The sequence below is a fragment of the Phaenicophaeus curvirostris genome, chromosome 1, assembly GCF_032191515.1.
Source record: "Phaenicophaeus curvirostris isolate KB17595 chromosome 1, BPBGC_Pcur_1.0, whole genome shotgun sequence".
Classification (NCBI taxonomy): domain Eukaryota; kingdom Metazoa; phylum Chordata; class Aves; order Cuculiformes; family Cuculidae; genus Phaenicophaeus; species Phaenicophaeus curvirostris.
The window spans coordinates 21968066-21983012 of NC_091392.1; the positions used below are offsets into that span (position 1 = coordinate 21968066).

The 14947-nt window shown below is 35.9% G+C and overlaps 1 protein-coding gene across 3 annotated transcripts in view; it reads left to right on the plus strand.

Annotated features, from left to right (window-relative positions):
- Nucleotides 1-14947, plus strand: part of GRM8 (glutamate metabotropic receptor 8) — a 338430-nt gene that overhangs the window by 271457 nt on the left and 52026 nt on the right. For all 3 annotated transcript variants that reach the window (XM_069850429.1, XM_069850420.1, XM_069850438.1), the window contains exon 8: nucleotides 1422-1558. In XM_069850429.1, the coding sequence (XP_069706530.1) occupies nucleotides 1422-1558 (137 nt within the window). The remainder of the gene's footprint in view (nucleotides 1-1421; nucleotides 1559-14947) is intronic.

Here is a 14947-nt window from a genome sequence, read left to right on the forward strand (position 1 = left end):
ACATAATTTTTTAATTCTCTTCTTCCATGGTTGCTCACATCTAATTTTTACAGCCAGGCTTTTGCTGGCAGAACTGTGAAATTGGCACAGTAGTTAATGCACCACTTGTCAAAGCACTGTTTATTTCAGTGGGTATCAGTTTTGTATGAAAGCTGCTGTACAAAATAGGAAAATTAAATACTTCCTGGGAGACAGACAGACATACGAAGAGAAGTATTTATCATTAAATTCTTGGGCTTGTAGATTGCTGTTCCCACTTCTACTGACTCGCTTCTGCTTGATACGTATCAAGAATTTCAATTTTTTTTTTTTGCATTCTTTGGAAACCACTCACAGTGGCCTCTAAAAGCTCTATTAAGTATTACACTGCAGGAATTTACTGTGAACTGGATGTTCTTTTCTTGGTTGTTCATACAGAGAAATGTGAAAACACTGGGGCTAGATTTCATGGTGGTTTGGGTGTTTTTCTTTAGTAAAAACAGATTTCTTTCTCCAGTGATTGAACTAGAACTTTAACATAGGTGAATTTGTCTTCAATCGGCCTCTACTATAAACATAATTCACCTATATATATATGAATTCAGGGGATGGGTTAAAATTACATTCTTTGTTTAGTTTTTGAAAAGTCTCTGTAGGAGTGCAGATCCTTGTTCTGACCTTGAGGGAATTCATCAAAACGTGTTCCAATTTAGCTGGCCTGGGTAGATGTGTAATTTTCAATCTTTGAGCATTTTGTTGATCAAAGTAAGAACAGAGTGTCAATTTATAACTTTTGACAGCTTCAGCAATGGTCCTTTCTGTCAGGCAGTTTCATGTATAGAGGAGAGTGTAACAAGCACAGCTGTTATACTTCATTTATTTTGATAAAACACTGTTACACAGGTGGTCAGTGCTCTAATCTGATCACATTAACTGTGACCAGAATTAGTCACTTGCATGTCAGGGTCTTTTATGAGTGTTGACTCCTAAGTTAATGATATTAATTTCATTTTCTTACTTAACAAGGGAATTCTTTATAAAGTTCATTGCAAGATTGCTGTTTTGTACCTACTGCACTGTATTCACATCCTAAAGTGAAATTATGACTTTCTGCAAGTCAAAAGGAATTTCTCCACTTCTGTTTTATCACAGAATTTCCAAATGTTGTGCTACACACAAACCAACCAACCAAGTAACCCAAAAATAGATTGCAAAAGATTATATTTTTAAGTTGTTTTAACTAGTTCATAGCTGGGGTAGATTTTGTGTTGATGATATTAACAAACGTTTTCTCTTTATGGGGTTTTTGGATTTATTACCATACTAGCTTTGCATTATGAAGAACTTGTTCAATATCTAATTAGTATATTTCCTTCAAAATATATTTTCTGGAAAATTGCTATAAAGGTAGTTATCCTAATTGCTTTTTAATTTTTTTTCAGGGAGTGCTGGAACACCTGTTATCTTCAATGAAAATGGAGATGCTCCAGGGCGCTATGATATTTTTCAGTATCAAATCACCAATAAGAGTACAGAATACAAAATAATTGGTCAATGGACTAACCAACTTCATCTAAATGTAAGTACTAGTTTGATTACTATGATGACATTGGAGAACACTTACTTGAGTATTACATTATTTCAAAACACTTATAAAAATGTTATGATTTATTCTCTTCTTGAGAAGACTGTAAATATTAGCACAATAACCTGAACCAAATTCTTTATATTTTAAATTAGATTGGGTTGTGTGTTTATCTGTTTCTTTAAATGATATTTTAATATCATTACATATCTGATATCCCACAGACTGATTATTAAGTTAAGCAGGGAAATAATAACTTATCCTTCAAAAGAGGGTGTCAGACAAAACGATGTGCATGATATATTGCCCAGGTATTCCTAATAATGTAAGGGGAAGGAAATGTGGTTAGTAAAAGAGAAGCTTGGACTCTCGTAACCACTTCTGATGTAGTTGAAACACTGAGATGATGAACTGCTGCAGTAAAAATATTACTTAAATGTAAAGGGTGAATTTGGAGTGTAATCCCTCATTACTTAATAGCAGAAGAAAGCAGAGCACAACTTACCCATCCTTACGAAATGTTCCTAATTGCTGCCTTAATATACCCTGGAAGTTTTGTAGTAGTTAAGCTGCACCTGTGCATGAAATTATATTTGTTTTGAAAATCACCATCGCAATAAGATTCAGATAATATGACATACAATATTTGTATGACAACTAAGCATCAAGTCACAGGTGTAACTTGAGAAATTGTTGGGTCCAAGGCACTTCTTTCTGTCAGAAGAGGACTCCATGCGAGGAGAGTTACAGTCATGAGAAATGAAAAATGAAATTAGCTGTGCAATATTTACAGAGTGTACTTGGAAGTCTGTTAGCCATTTGGGTAGCTCTGCAAATGTGAAATATCAAGTGTGGTTTTGCTAAGGTTGATGGAAATGACAATGGTGTGAATTGGTGACTAAATTCACCAAAGAGAGATTATGCAATGACTTTAATCAAACCATAAAAAGCAGGTTTCAAACATCTCTGTACTACTCTGTGAGAGTTCTACTCTTCTTGCTGAAGGAGGGTAACAAGGACAGTGCAGTAAATATTTACAAATTATTCTCCCGTTGAGACTACTTTGCAATAATTAGCTGACTGCTATACAGAGTAACACATATGATAGCTCCTCATTTTCAGCCACAGCTGTTAGACCACTTTACTATATCTACCATTTAATATCTATAACTACTTGGCAAGAACTCATTTATTTAATTCTTTTGCCGAAATAGAATAAACTCTGCCAACAGAACTATGTGTAGCGGATTGTGTGGCAGTGTTACCTCCCTCCAGTAACCTGATATCCGACTGTTAAAAGGCATGAAAGCTTAAAAAAAGAAAAAAGTTAAACAAGTTAAAAGATTAATACTAAATAGTAATTTCTGGAAAATGCTAGAGTTAGACCCTGATCATAACTATTATGACATATATTCCAGATGTTCATAATTGCTATGATTTTCTGTGAATTCATTGTTTGTTGAACTGAAAAACGGATACAAATATTTTGCACAAATGTTAGTAAAAACGTAACGGTTACATAGTGGTAGCTAAAAGCTACCTTAGAATTTGCTTAAATTTTAATTCTGTTTCAATCTGCCTTTTTCTATCTTCTTCTAGACGGCTAAATTTTTCATGAAGCCTGTAGTTTTTCAGTCCCATTATTTCTGCCTGATGTGTGTGTACTCCAGGGAGTTCTCTGAAATATGATTAGATTGGCTGCTACTCAGACAACTGAAAGCACACCATGCAAACCACATTGACCACGAAGCTAACAGGAAAGGATTTATCTAAGGACATCTCTTGTTAACTCTCATTAAGAATGGATGCGTTAGGATGTTCTTTGGCTCTTTTTTCATCTTTTTTTCACATGCATAAGCTCGCATGTTAGGATGTTCTTGTTGTCCAAATTCACAGGAGAGCTCTGTCTAATGTAGAGTCATGGAGATGCAAACTGGTAGGCCCACTGCTCTGCAGAGAGTGTTTCTGTTCCCAGCCTTATGCCATGGCCCTACTCTTGTCCCACCCACCCCCAGCTCACAAGGACCAGGGTGTGTGAGCAGGCACACAGGTCTCAGTCCCCTCCTGTATGGTGCAATTGGATTGATTCAGCAAGGAGATGTTTCTCTCCCTCAACTCACTCATCTTTATCTAAAGCCTGGGTGATTTGTAAAGGGATGACTGGGCTTTATTTCTTAAACTTTTTCAGGGCTTGAGATGCTGGATGTTGCTCTCAATTGGTGTCTTCAGGTACTGATAGGGTAACTATGAAGGAGGAAGTCATAATAGGGATTGTACCATTCATTTCTATATGTTTCTATATTCACTAAACTTACTTAGCATGTGTTGATGGTAGTTAAGCCACATGATGATCTGCTGTGTTAAAGCTGTTATCTCTTCACTAGACAAAAGGTACTAAAACCAAGCAGTCTTTGTGAATGATTGTCAGTGGTCATATTGTAAATTAGGTAGTGTCTTTGCCAATGAATCAGAGGGAACACAGTGGGTGTTTTCATTGGTTTCAGTGAAAACATCTTTATCTGCTGAAGGCAAAGCAGTATTAAGATGGCAGAGCACTTCCTGCTCTCTAAAGGAGATGCTTTTAAAATGTAATAATTTTTTCCCACCGTATCCTTCTTTCTCCTGCAGTTTCCACTTAATGAATACACATGTAGCTATGATTTCTATTGTATCTCTGTCAGCTAGATATCCTTTATAGATAATTTTACTCTTATTTTTACAGATACTTCTTGTCCAAGTTGTGTGGTAACATGACATAGCTATGGCGTCTTAATGATTGTGTTCATCTATACAGATGGTACTATGCTTCAGGAAATTAATAGCTTTTGTTCACCTATTTATTTTCTATGACAGAAAAATAAATCATGAGAGTACCAGGTTTGTAGTTGTCACACTCCGAGGTAGACAGAGTAGGTCTCAGAACTGTATTTAAACATTTAGTTTATTGCCTATGATGTTACAATTCTAAGTCAAGAATATAAGCTTTAAGTCTAGACCAATATTAGCATCCTATAAGGCTTTGAAAAAGGACTATGTAACCTGTACAGAGTTCAGTGATAGAGTCTTTAGATGTTTCCTTGAAGCTGCTGCAAGTGAAGTTTCTGCAAACGCTCTGGTGCTTGTGGATTGTGGATGTCGCTGTGGGGGTCTCAGACCAGCTGAGAGGGAGCTCCGGTTAGTGCTTGCTCCTCTCGTTCTCCTTCTGGAGTGATAACATCTGGGGTACCAGTTGGCCCATCTCCTTTACCTTTTGTCAGTGGTGCCGACAGTAGGGGACAGTGGATTGCAGTGCAACCCCACCGATGTGCAGGAATCCAGAGAACTCTGGGGTCATAGATCAGGATGTTTTCATCACAAAAAACTCATAGTATTTCTATTCACAAATCTTATTAAGATTAAGATTAAAACCTATCTTGCATATCTAAATAACTGAGTCAAAAAGTTTCCTTTCTTTCCCTTCTTATCTGCCCCTCCAAGCTGTAGAAACACTTTCAGTTGTGATGCTGTTTTCTCCCTGTAGTGCTCAGTAACATTAGAGCTCTCCTTTATGCAGACTGACTTTTCAGGTTTCCTCTGAAGCAGCTATAGCTTCCAGATGTAGGAACTTCATGATTCCTAATCAGAACAAATCTTGCAGTCCTTAACGAAACAAACACATGTGTGACAGTGCTGAAAGTTATGGTATACAAGTTAAATAAAAAAAAGAAACATGGTCTGCAAATTTTAAATATTTGTGTGATTCTTGAATTTGGATATGGTATCTTGGTCTTTGACAGATGGGAGGAAACTCTGAAAGTAGGTATTTTAAAACATAAATCATAGTATCAAAGAACCTGATTGTCTTTTAAACAAGCATCGCTTTACAGGATTCTGATAATGTAAATTTACACCTCTTTTAAAGTCTTTTTACTTTCTAAGGTTGCCTAAGGTTTAAATGATCTTAATGGACTGAAAAGAACTAGACCCTACAAATTTTTGGCATGTCTTTTAAGGAAAAAGTAATTGCCTTAGAACTTCTGGTCATTGGCTACACATTAACTGTCAGGTTTTTCTATTGTTGGCTTTCCTCATTTTCTTTTCTTTATCAGTACAATAGGTTAAGTTATTTTTCAGGAAGCTATGATAGCTAAAATCCTATCTTCCAAAAAGTATTCTGGTTTCTATAATGAATAAAAGTCCAGGAAATGGTAACTGTGTCTGCAAAAGTTATGTTTTATTCATATTGTAACAGTATTTTGCATACCAGGTCACATGTAGAAGTTCCCTACAAATGTGTGGGTTTAACAAATTTGAGCTCTCAACCGTGAAATCTCTGTAGGAGGAAAGTTGTTAAAAACAAGCTTGCTTTTCCTGGCACTTATGATTTGAGATCAACTTCCTTTTATGATTAATAATGAATTCCTTCTTATAAAATGTTTTTTATATTGCATGTGTTGTAAAAAGCGCTAGATTGGACACTGGCTGATGGCTCCTGTCAGTGACAGTAAATGGAAATAGTCCCAGTCCCAAAGTTTTTATATCAAGTTTCTCAGTTTCCTTTCCTTAAGAACCCTTTCAGTTTATTCTGATTCATTTTTTGAGGGACTTTTTTACCCTTTTTAAACAATACCTATTTTGAAACCTGAAAGTCAGTTGGAAAAAAGAATTGTAAAGTTTTAAAAATTCTAAAATCTGACATTTTGCCTTTAAACAAAATCTTTTTAATATGCAGTTTAAAGCATTCTCAGATATCATTTCAAGCTTACACATTATTTTGGTCTATCAAAATATGCATGTAAAGACTCTAATGAGGTATTTATCTGGTGCAGTTAAAAAGCTTGAGTGGATATCCGTTTATGTGATATTATTCCTTATGAAAAAAACAAAGCATATCAAAGCACTGTATGTTTCATGCAAATACAGTAAATTTTTAAAGACAGAATTCACTTTGGTTTGGTTTGATTTGGTTTGTTTGGTTCAGTTTGTTTTGTTTTTTCTCACTAGAGTATGAGTTCTGTTGAAAGGCAAGAGAAATTTTACAATAACATATTTTTAATATTCTTATAGCAATAATAGGATGCACAAGCTTTCAGATGTACGGATTGTATGCACTGAGGGTATAAATGACTTGGGGGCATCCATTTTTCTGTAATGGTCTTGATTTATGACTAAGAAAATCATAAATTAAAATTACACTGATGTGATGAACTATCAGAAAGACAGCCATAATCAGCATCAGCCTTAAGCACAGTGTTTGGTGAAGTAGTAAAAATTAGGAACCCCACATCGACAATGAGCTTCCCTTTAGGCAACCATATCACAAAAAGGTTTGAATCAGTATTTGATTTCTCTTATTTTCTAGGACTTTTGTAAATTTTGTATCTAATCCTGAAGGAAACTATCAACACTGACGTTAGACAATTCTTTTTGGAAGTAATAGATTCAAAGTGCATTAGTTCCTTTTCTTGTGACATGGTAAAAGAAAATGCTACAAGAAGTTTCTGATGTTTCCTCTAGCTGAACCAAATAAGTTTCAAGCTTTGCTGTAGGCCACTGTATTTCATTAAAAAAAGCCAGAGAACCTCTTTTTTTCCTGTGGTAGCTATTATATAATTGATAGATGTTTTCAAATTGCTGAATCTAGGCCCTGTGTTTAACAAAAGAACACACTATAGTGAAATACAAAACAGGGGCACTTAGTGCTGTATATGATTATACATATAGAAAAGATAAGACAATAATACTGCCTGCAAGGTGTTCTTCTGCCCATATGTAGTAGGGCAGTAGAATTTAAACTTACACTCCATACATGTTATCTGCCTGAAAACTATTGATGCTGGATTAAAAAAAAACTTCAATGAAACAAGCAAAAGGTTCTTCTATTCTTTTCAAAATCATACCGCTTTATTCCTTTATTCTACGTAGGGCTGAACATGGAAGGATATTGTGATATTTAGAAGACTGCTTAGGTTTTACAAAGCTAGCCCTGATCTCAGCACTGGACAGTATGTATGACTCAGGATTTATTCTTCTTTACTATCAGAGTCTGAGGTTAATGAGACTTGTAGTTACTAAGAACAAGGCTAGGCTGAAGACATAACAGGCTACGGTGGATGGAAATTGTAGACAAGGAAACAAAATGCAACAAAATAGATAAAATATGGAATAAAATTGGATTGTTATGATTCTGAAAATTTACAGATTGTAAATTCATGAAAAAATACTTTGTGATGGAGAGGAAATAAGCTGACTACAGGTGTTGAAAAAGAATTAAATCATTTTGAGATGTGCCTGTAGTAGAACAGATGCTATTTCAGACATGACTGAAAATCAAGACAGAACTTGAATTCAAGAGACAATGACCTAAGAAAAATCCAAGAAGAATGACAACTTATATTACTTCTGAGGCTTTTTACTTGGTTGGTCCTAAGAGTCTTTTTTTTTTTTTTATCTTTCTCAATGAAACAGACATCTTGACTGATTCTTTAGAGAAAAACAGAAAATGGAAAAAACAGAGCTGCTAAGAAACTATCCTGAGCTTGGATAATCATTTGTTCTTCATTAGAATGATACCAGCTTACCAATGAAACAACCTCTGCTTGAGAGTCAGGATGAGTAGGGATTTTTTCTCACCTTGTCAGGATGAGTGAAAGTCAGGTTTCTCAAATGAAGCGTGGGGCTGAAGCTTGGCCATGAATTTGTCACAGGATTCTTGAGAGGATCATGGATATTTTATATTTTTTTTGTGATCACCCAGTGTAATAAGTGTTATCATTAGAATGAACTGGTCTTTAGATAGCCATAGCCACCAGGACCATGGAGTATTATTTTTTTCAAAAAAACCCAACCAGAAAGGAGGCCTGGCCATGTACAACAAATAAAATAAATCACTTCTGGTTTAAAATATTTTTTTCTCTTTCACAATAAAAACAAGTGTACAGTGATAAAACAATGAAATATCAGGAGCTTTTATATCTATTCCTGGAGAATTCTGCCTTCATATGTGGAGCTTCAGAGCATGGTTATCTGCTCCCCAGGTACCAGCTAATGTTGTGACTTTTAGCAAAGACAAACAGCTACTGGACATAACAGGTAGTCTGGAGTATGTATGGCTGGCAGCAAATCTGCACTCAATTGCTTTGTGAGGTAACAGTGTGAAACAGAGTATCAGCATGTTTATTGCCCATTATTTTCCATTTTTCTTGTCTCCCTTGCAGAAATGTATATATGTATTATAATTGTAAGACTGAGCTGCCCTTTAAACCTGGAAGCAAAATGTTCATGCTTAAAAGCAAAAATGGTACATTAAATTACTTTAGTTATTGATCATTTGTGTTAAATAATGGAAGTCTGCTACTAAATTAAAAATCATTACATAAAAAGGGATATTCAGTGGTTATGATATAATGAAAGAGAATAGCCATAAGTTATCAGGACGTTAATATATGGCTGTTTTTTCTGTTTGCTTTGCTGCATTTTCTCTTAATCTTCCAGTATTATTAATTTTATTTCTTTAGGACAGTCATCTAATATTTATCCATGACTTTTTCATCCTCATAAATCCCCAAACACTTTTTTAAAAAAAATAAAAAAAAATTGAAGACAGGGAGCGAATTATTTTCCACATTTCCAAAATGGTACCACTGGTTTTAGTAGTTAGAGTGTAATCATTTATCTTAAGGCAAGGAATGAAGAATGCATAGCTAATCTGACTATAACTTAAGCTTATAGTAGGCAGATTTAGTGTTGAGTGGGACAATAGAAAGTGCCTGGAATGACTGGATCAAATAGGGAAGACTGAAGTAATGTTTCCAGTAACTCCATGAATCAAAGCAAAACCCCCTTTATGAAAAGCATAAGCATAAAACTAAACAATGGCTTTGGAATGGTTAACTGAGATTTGCTTCTACAGAGGCCATTGCAGTAATGAACTCCCAGACTTGTGATGTAATCCATCTGTCCTCTTTCCCTGTGCTATGGTCTCGTTCACAGAACTGTGACTTCAGTTCCAAAAGCTGAATAGTTGGAGAGAGTCCAGCTGCAAGCAGCGATGATGATCAGCCACCCAAAAGTATGCCTGTAGGGAAAGGTAGAGCAAACTAAGATCGTTTATTCTGGACAAGACTGAACTGAGGGGAGTCTCTCAATACAGAAAAGATTATTCAGGAAAAGAACAAACTGTTAGTTGTAGCTAACTTGTCTATTAGGAGAAGTAGCGGCTTTGAATTGCAGTATGAGATCTAATGCAGACATGCTGGAAGATTCTAATAATGAAGATAATTAAGTACTGATCTGCATTTCCTGGGAGGCTGGGCAATCACCAGCACTATGAGCTGGTTGAAGCAGATGAGCTGTACAGACTGATTTACCATAGTTTATTCAGAGGTGAGGCCAGAGGAGTACTCCCAAGTTCTCCTTCAGCCACCACTTCTTAAGTTTTCTGGCTTTTGTTAGTTTGTTTCGTTTGATTGGCTAGTAATCCCCTCAAAGGTACATTTTTTTTTTTAATGCCTTGAGCAAATTCTGGGAGGGATACCAACAACTGGACCCCTACACTCTGTTTCCTGACTGAATGAAAGGCTAAAGATTAATCAAGTTTTTAAACTTGGTTACTTATTTAGGATCTTCTTTTGCTTCAAGTCATGCATCGCATTAGTTGGTAAGGATAGATTTTCTATGAATCCCTGGAGAGCTTTCCAATCACATGTAGGGTTAGACTTTTTTTACATGAGAGCTGCTTGATACTTGCTAAACTGATATATGTTCCTTTATTTCTATGTAGAAGACAGTTTATTATTGTGACAACAGTGATTTCTTTAACTTAGATATTCTTTCCCTACCATTTATCAGAGAAACACTTTCCCTGTAACCAAAAGCAATACAGTAGCTCTGTCCATAACAGTATTTAAAATGCATCATTAATTAACCTAGAAGTAGGAAAAGTGTGATCATCAGCATTTCTTATTTACTTTATTCTTATAAATTTCAAAAAATGGTTTCTTAAATAGGTATTCTGTAAAACCACAAAATGCAATCTAAAGAATTTCCGTGTCATGAGAATACATTGACATTTTATATTTTCTGGTCTGATAATGAGTTTTTTCTTAATTTGTGCTGAAAATACTTAGTACCTGAAATCTAGCAATACAGAAGACAGCTAATGGGTTCTCAAGAGACTATCTAGCCCTTGCATAAAGTTAGTATCTTCTATATATTTGTTACTCCAAGCACGAACACTTTACAACCTGTGAAGGCATTGTCTTCCATTTTTTAACTAGCCTTATCCACTCCTTATCACTCTGAAGTATCTTATAAATACCTGAATTTACTCTTCATTGCCATAATTTTAGCCTGTTACTTCTTCTTTTATTCAACGTATATCAAGCACATTCTCATGGTTTCAAGGGCTCTATTTTTACACCTTAGGCTGTGTTATTTCTTCAGGCTATACAACCTGAATTTGTTCAATTTAGTCACACAGATCAGATTTTCTGCATGCATTTCTGATCTTCCCTGACCTTTACAAAGTGCTGTGCTTCAAGTCTCACTAGTACAGAGTACAGGAGAAACATGTTTTCATGTATTCATGAATGCAGAGTAGAGGGGAAAGATTATTTTATCTACCTGCATTTAACAGGACAGCATTTGCCCCTTTTACAGGTGTGACATTGGTTCAATGTATTATAATCTACTAGAACCCCGAGATCCCTTTTTTTCTTAAGAGTGGCTATCTCTCTGTCCTTCCTGACCACATAATGTGCTACCTGTTAGTTGTCCCTGTTAAACTGCATGGTTCTTTTTTTTCAGACTCTCTGCAGTATCATTTGGAATAAGTGTCCTGGTTTTCAGCATAGCTTCAACCTTTTCTAGTGTTATTGTCCAGATTTGATCACTGTATACTCTGTTCTATCATCAAAATTGTATCCAGTAGTTATTACAATTGTTGAATAATAGCAGACTATGACTAGACCTTTCTAGGCCCCACTCTGTACCATTCCTTCCATTCTGACAGTGAATCAATGACAAATTTTATCTTCTCACATCTGTCTGATAGAATTTGCCCTCAGTGCCTCAATCTGTTTCAATAGGTTGCTTATGACTGAGAGTGTAATTTGAGATGGTATCAAAAATCTTTCTAATGTTAAGATGAATGATATCTAGCTGCTTGCCTCTCATCCACAATGCCCATTACCCCCCACACTGAAGGAAATGTGACAGCTCATAGTTGACAGATTTCCTGTTGGCTGTTATTTGTCTTGTTTGTTTTCTCCATGTTTTTGAAATGTGCTTGTTTATTTCTTTCAGGATTTTTCTGGGAATTCAAGTTAAACTGAATGATTGATAATTCCCTAGCTACTTCTTTTCCCCTCTTTTGTGTGCATAAGCACAAGGTTTCCCATTTGCAATTTCTCTGTACTTCCCCATAAAGTCTCAAGAGCTTTCTTTCTCCTCAGTCAGTTCAAGTATTGTAGAATAAATCTCAATATGTTCAATCTATATGAAAATCCCTTACTTCCTGAAGTACTCTCATTTTGAATGTGTTCATCTTTCTTTCCTTAGTAACAAGTATTGTTTTTTCTCCTTTTTTTTTTCTGACTAAATGTGCTGTGTGGTATTTTCTCTAGCTTAAACTTCTTCCACATGCTTGTTTTGTGCCTGCCAGATTATTAAGTATCTCCACAGAATTTTGAATTTAATTATTGACTCTTCATTCTAAGCAGCGGCATAGACTTGGCAGAGAGAGCTCTTCCCGCTGCTCAAAATCTCAGTATAAAATATATTCTGTTTTCTGCCAGTTCTGAACTAGCCCAGACTTTCAGACATTTTATATGTGATTTTGTTACCTGTCTGAAACTGTATTTAATGGGCCTGTGTTATTTTCTTTTGTTTATATAGTGCTGAAAATTCAAAATTATTATTGTGGCAAGATCTGACTGTTTAGCATGAGGAACTAGCAAAGAAGATAGGAAGTACTATGGTGGAAAACCACCTTAAACTGATGTCAAAACCTTTGCCTAAGTATTTATGATTTTGCAGTGCTTTAGTGTGGAATGTACTACATGTATTAGCAGTATTTTTTCCTTAAAACAGGTTAGATAAGTATGTCAGGAATGGTTTAGGTGTAGTGCCTCTTTTCTTGAGACAGGGAAATAAACTTGATCCCTACATTTCAACTGATCTTGTCTGTTCCTCTGTCACAGTCAATTAAGGTACAAGGTTGCTGAGGTGAAGCCAACTTTGCTCAAAATTTTAAGCGCTTCACTTCGTTGAAACACCGTTTAGATACTGAGAAACACAGGATCACGGGATACTCCAGCTCTGTTTTCTTTTATTCCTTGAGAGGTCAGTGATGAATTTATTGCCTTTGTGCTTTCAGTCTTTCTGTCACTGAAGCTTGGAAGGAAAGCTCAGGAAATAGTTGCAAAATTGCCCTACTCTCTTTTTGCAGTTCCTTCCTTAAAAATCTTTTTGCTACAATTTCCTCAAAAAGCATCAGTTTGGAGATATGCTATGGATTTTGACTATCATGCTGATCAATGTTGCGGTATTGTTTTTAGGATGTCCTTTTCTGTGTTCTGTTGATACTCTGCTCTCCTTTATCTTGTGCTTTGACTGTGTATTCTTTAAATTGAGATCATCATTTTTTCTTGTGGGTTTGTATAGCCCTTGGTGCAATTGAGGTCTTGGTCTGTGAGCAGTGTGGGAATAAAAAGAATATATTATTTTGTGTTGGTATTATTTTGTAGGAAGGGTTATGCAGGTTGAATTCGAGGGCATTCATTCTTCAGTGTTATATGCATAGCAACGTGCACTTCCAACTCAGAAATCCAACTGTATCCTGTCCTGCATCAAAAGAAGTGTGACCAACAAGTTGAGGCAGGTGATCCTTCCCCTCCACTCAGCTCTTGTGTGACCTCACCTGGAGTAATATGTTCAATTCTTGTGTCCTTAGCACAGGAAAGACATGTATCTGTTAAAGCAAGTTGAGACGAGGGCCAAGAAGATGATCAGAGGGCTGGAGCAGCTGCAATCTGAGGACAGGCTGAGTTGGACTTGTTTAACCTAGAGAAGACAAGGTTCCAGAGAGACCTTAGAGCAGCCTTCCAGTACTTTAAAGCTGGTCTACAGGAAAGAGGGGAGGAGGCTCTTTATCACTGAGTGTAGTGATAGGACAAGGGGTAACAGTTTTAAGATGAAAGAGAATAGATTTAGTTTAGATATTGGGAATAATTTTTTTACTGTGAGGATGATGAGGCCTAGAGAAGTCATGGATGCTCCATCCCTGGAGTGTTCAAGACCGGGCTGGATGGGGCTTTGAGCAGCCTGGCCTAGGGGAAGGTGTCTCTGCCCATGGCAGAGGAGTCAGAACTAGATGATCTTTAAGGTCCCTTCCAACCCAAACCATTCTATGATTCTATATCATAAGTTATATCTATAAATGCTCATTAAAATCTCTCTAAGTGCATATCAGACACATGCAATGGCAGTGAGGAACTCTTAATAAGGATATGCGATAGAGATAGTCTATATGAAAATGGTCTGCATGAAGAATAACTTTGGAAACCTAATTTGCAGTCTGATCTACTGATAGTAATTGTATAGTTTCAAAATATATGTAAAAGTAAGTCTTCTGATGTCAACTTCATTAGGATATTTCTGTGTCATAAAATTATTAAGGAAGTAGTTGTAGTTTGAATATTTCTGTTGTTTGGGGTTTTTTTGTCTTGTTAGTAAATACAGACTATCTTCAGAAACAGGTGCTTAAGAATTGTGATTCGTGCTTCCAATAAAGAAAAAAAACTTTGCTTATATTGAATAGAAGTGCCTTGTAGATTGCTGTAAAGTCCCATTTGATAGTTGCACAGTGTAGTAACAGTAGCTGTTGACTTAATAATCTGCTAATCACTGCACTTTGTCCTAGTATACTCCTCGAGACATCTAAGAATAAGATATTTTTTTCCAGGTATTCCATGCACAGAAATAAGTTTGTTGTTTTGCAAACTGAAGAAAGGAATATATTGCAGCTTCTACGCCTGTAACAAGAGTCTGTTAGAGTCAGCACTCAGGTGGCCCATTAGTACCAACAAACTACAGGGAGGGAAAAGTGAAAGTAGAAGTGAAAAAAAGGAAAATAAACAGATCCCAAAATACTCAAAGCATTTTTATATGGGGGTTTAAAGTCTGTATAGCACTAATAAACAGTCTTTGCAGATTATGATACAGTGGTATGAATATGCCCTGTTTCAGGTTTCCACAATATGCTCCTCTATGTAAGTATTCTGTAGCTATGAACTATATGACTTAACTAGTGAGGTTCATAAAAATTTAGTCTCAGCACACTAAATAATATACTTCCTTTGATGAAGCAAGGCTAGTATTTAACCTTATCTGTTTATGAGGATA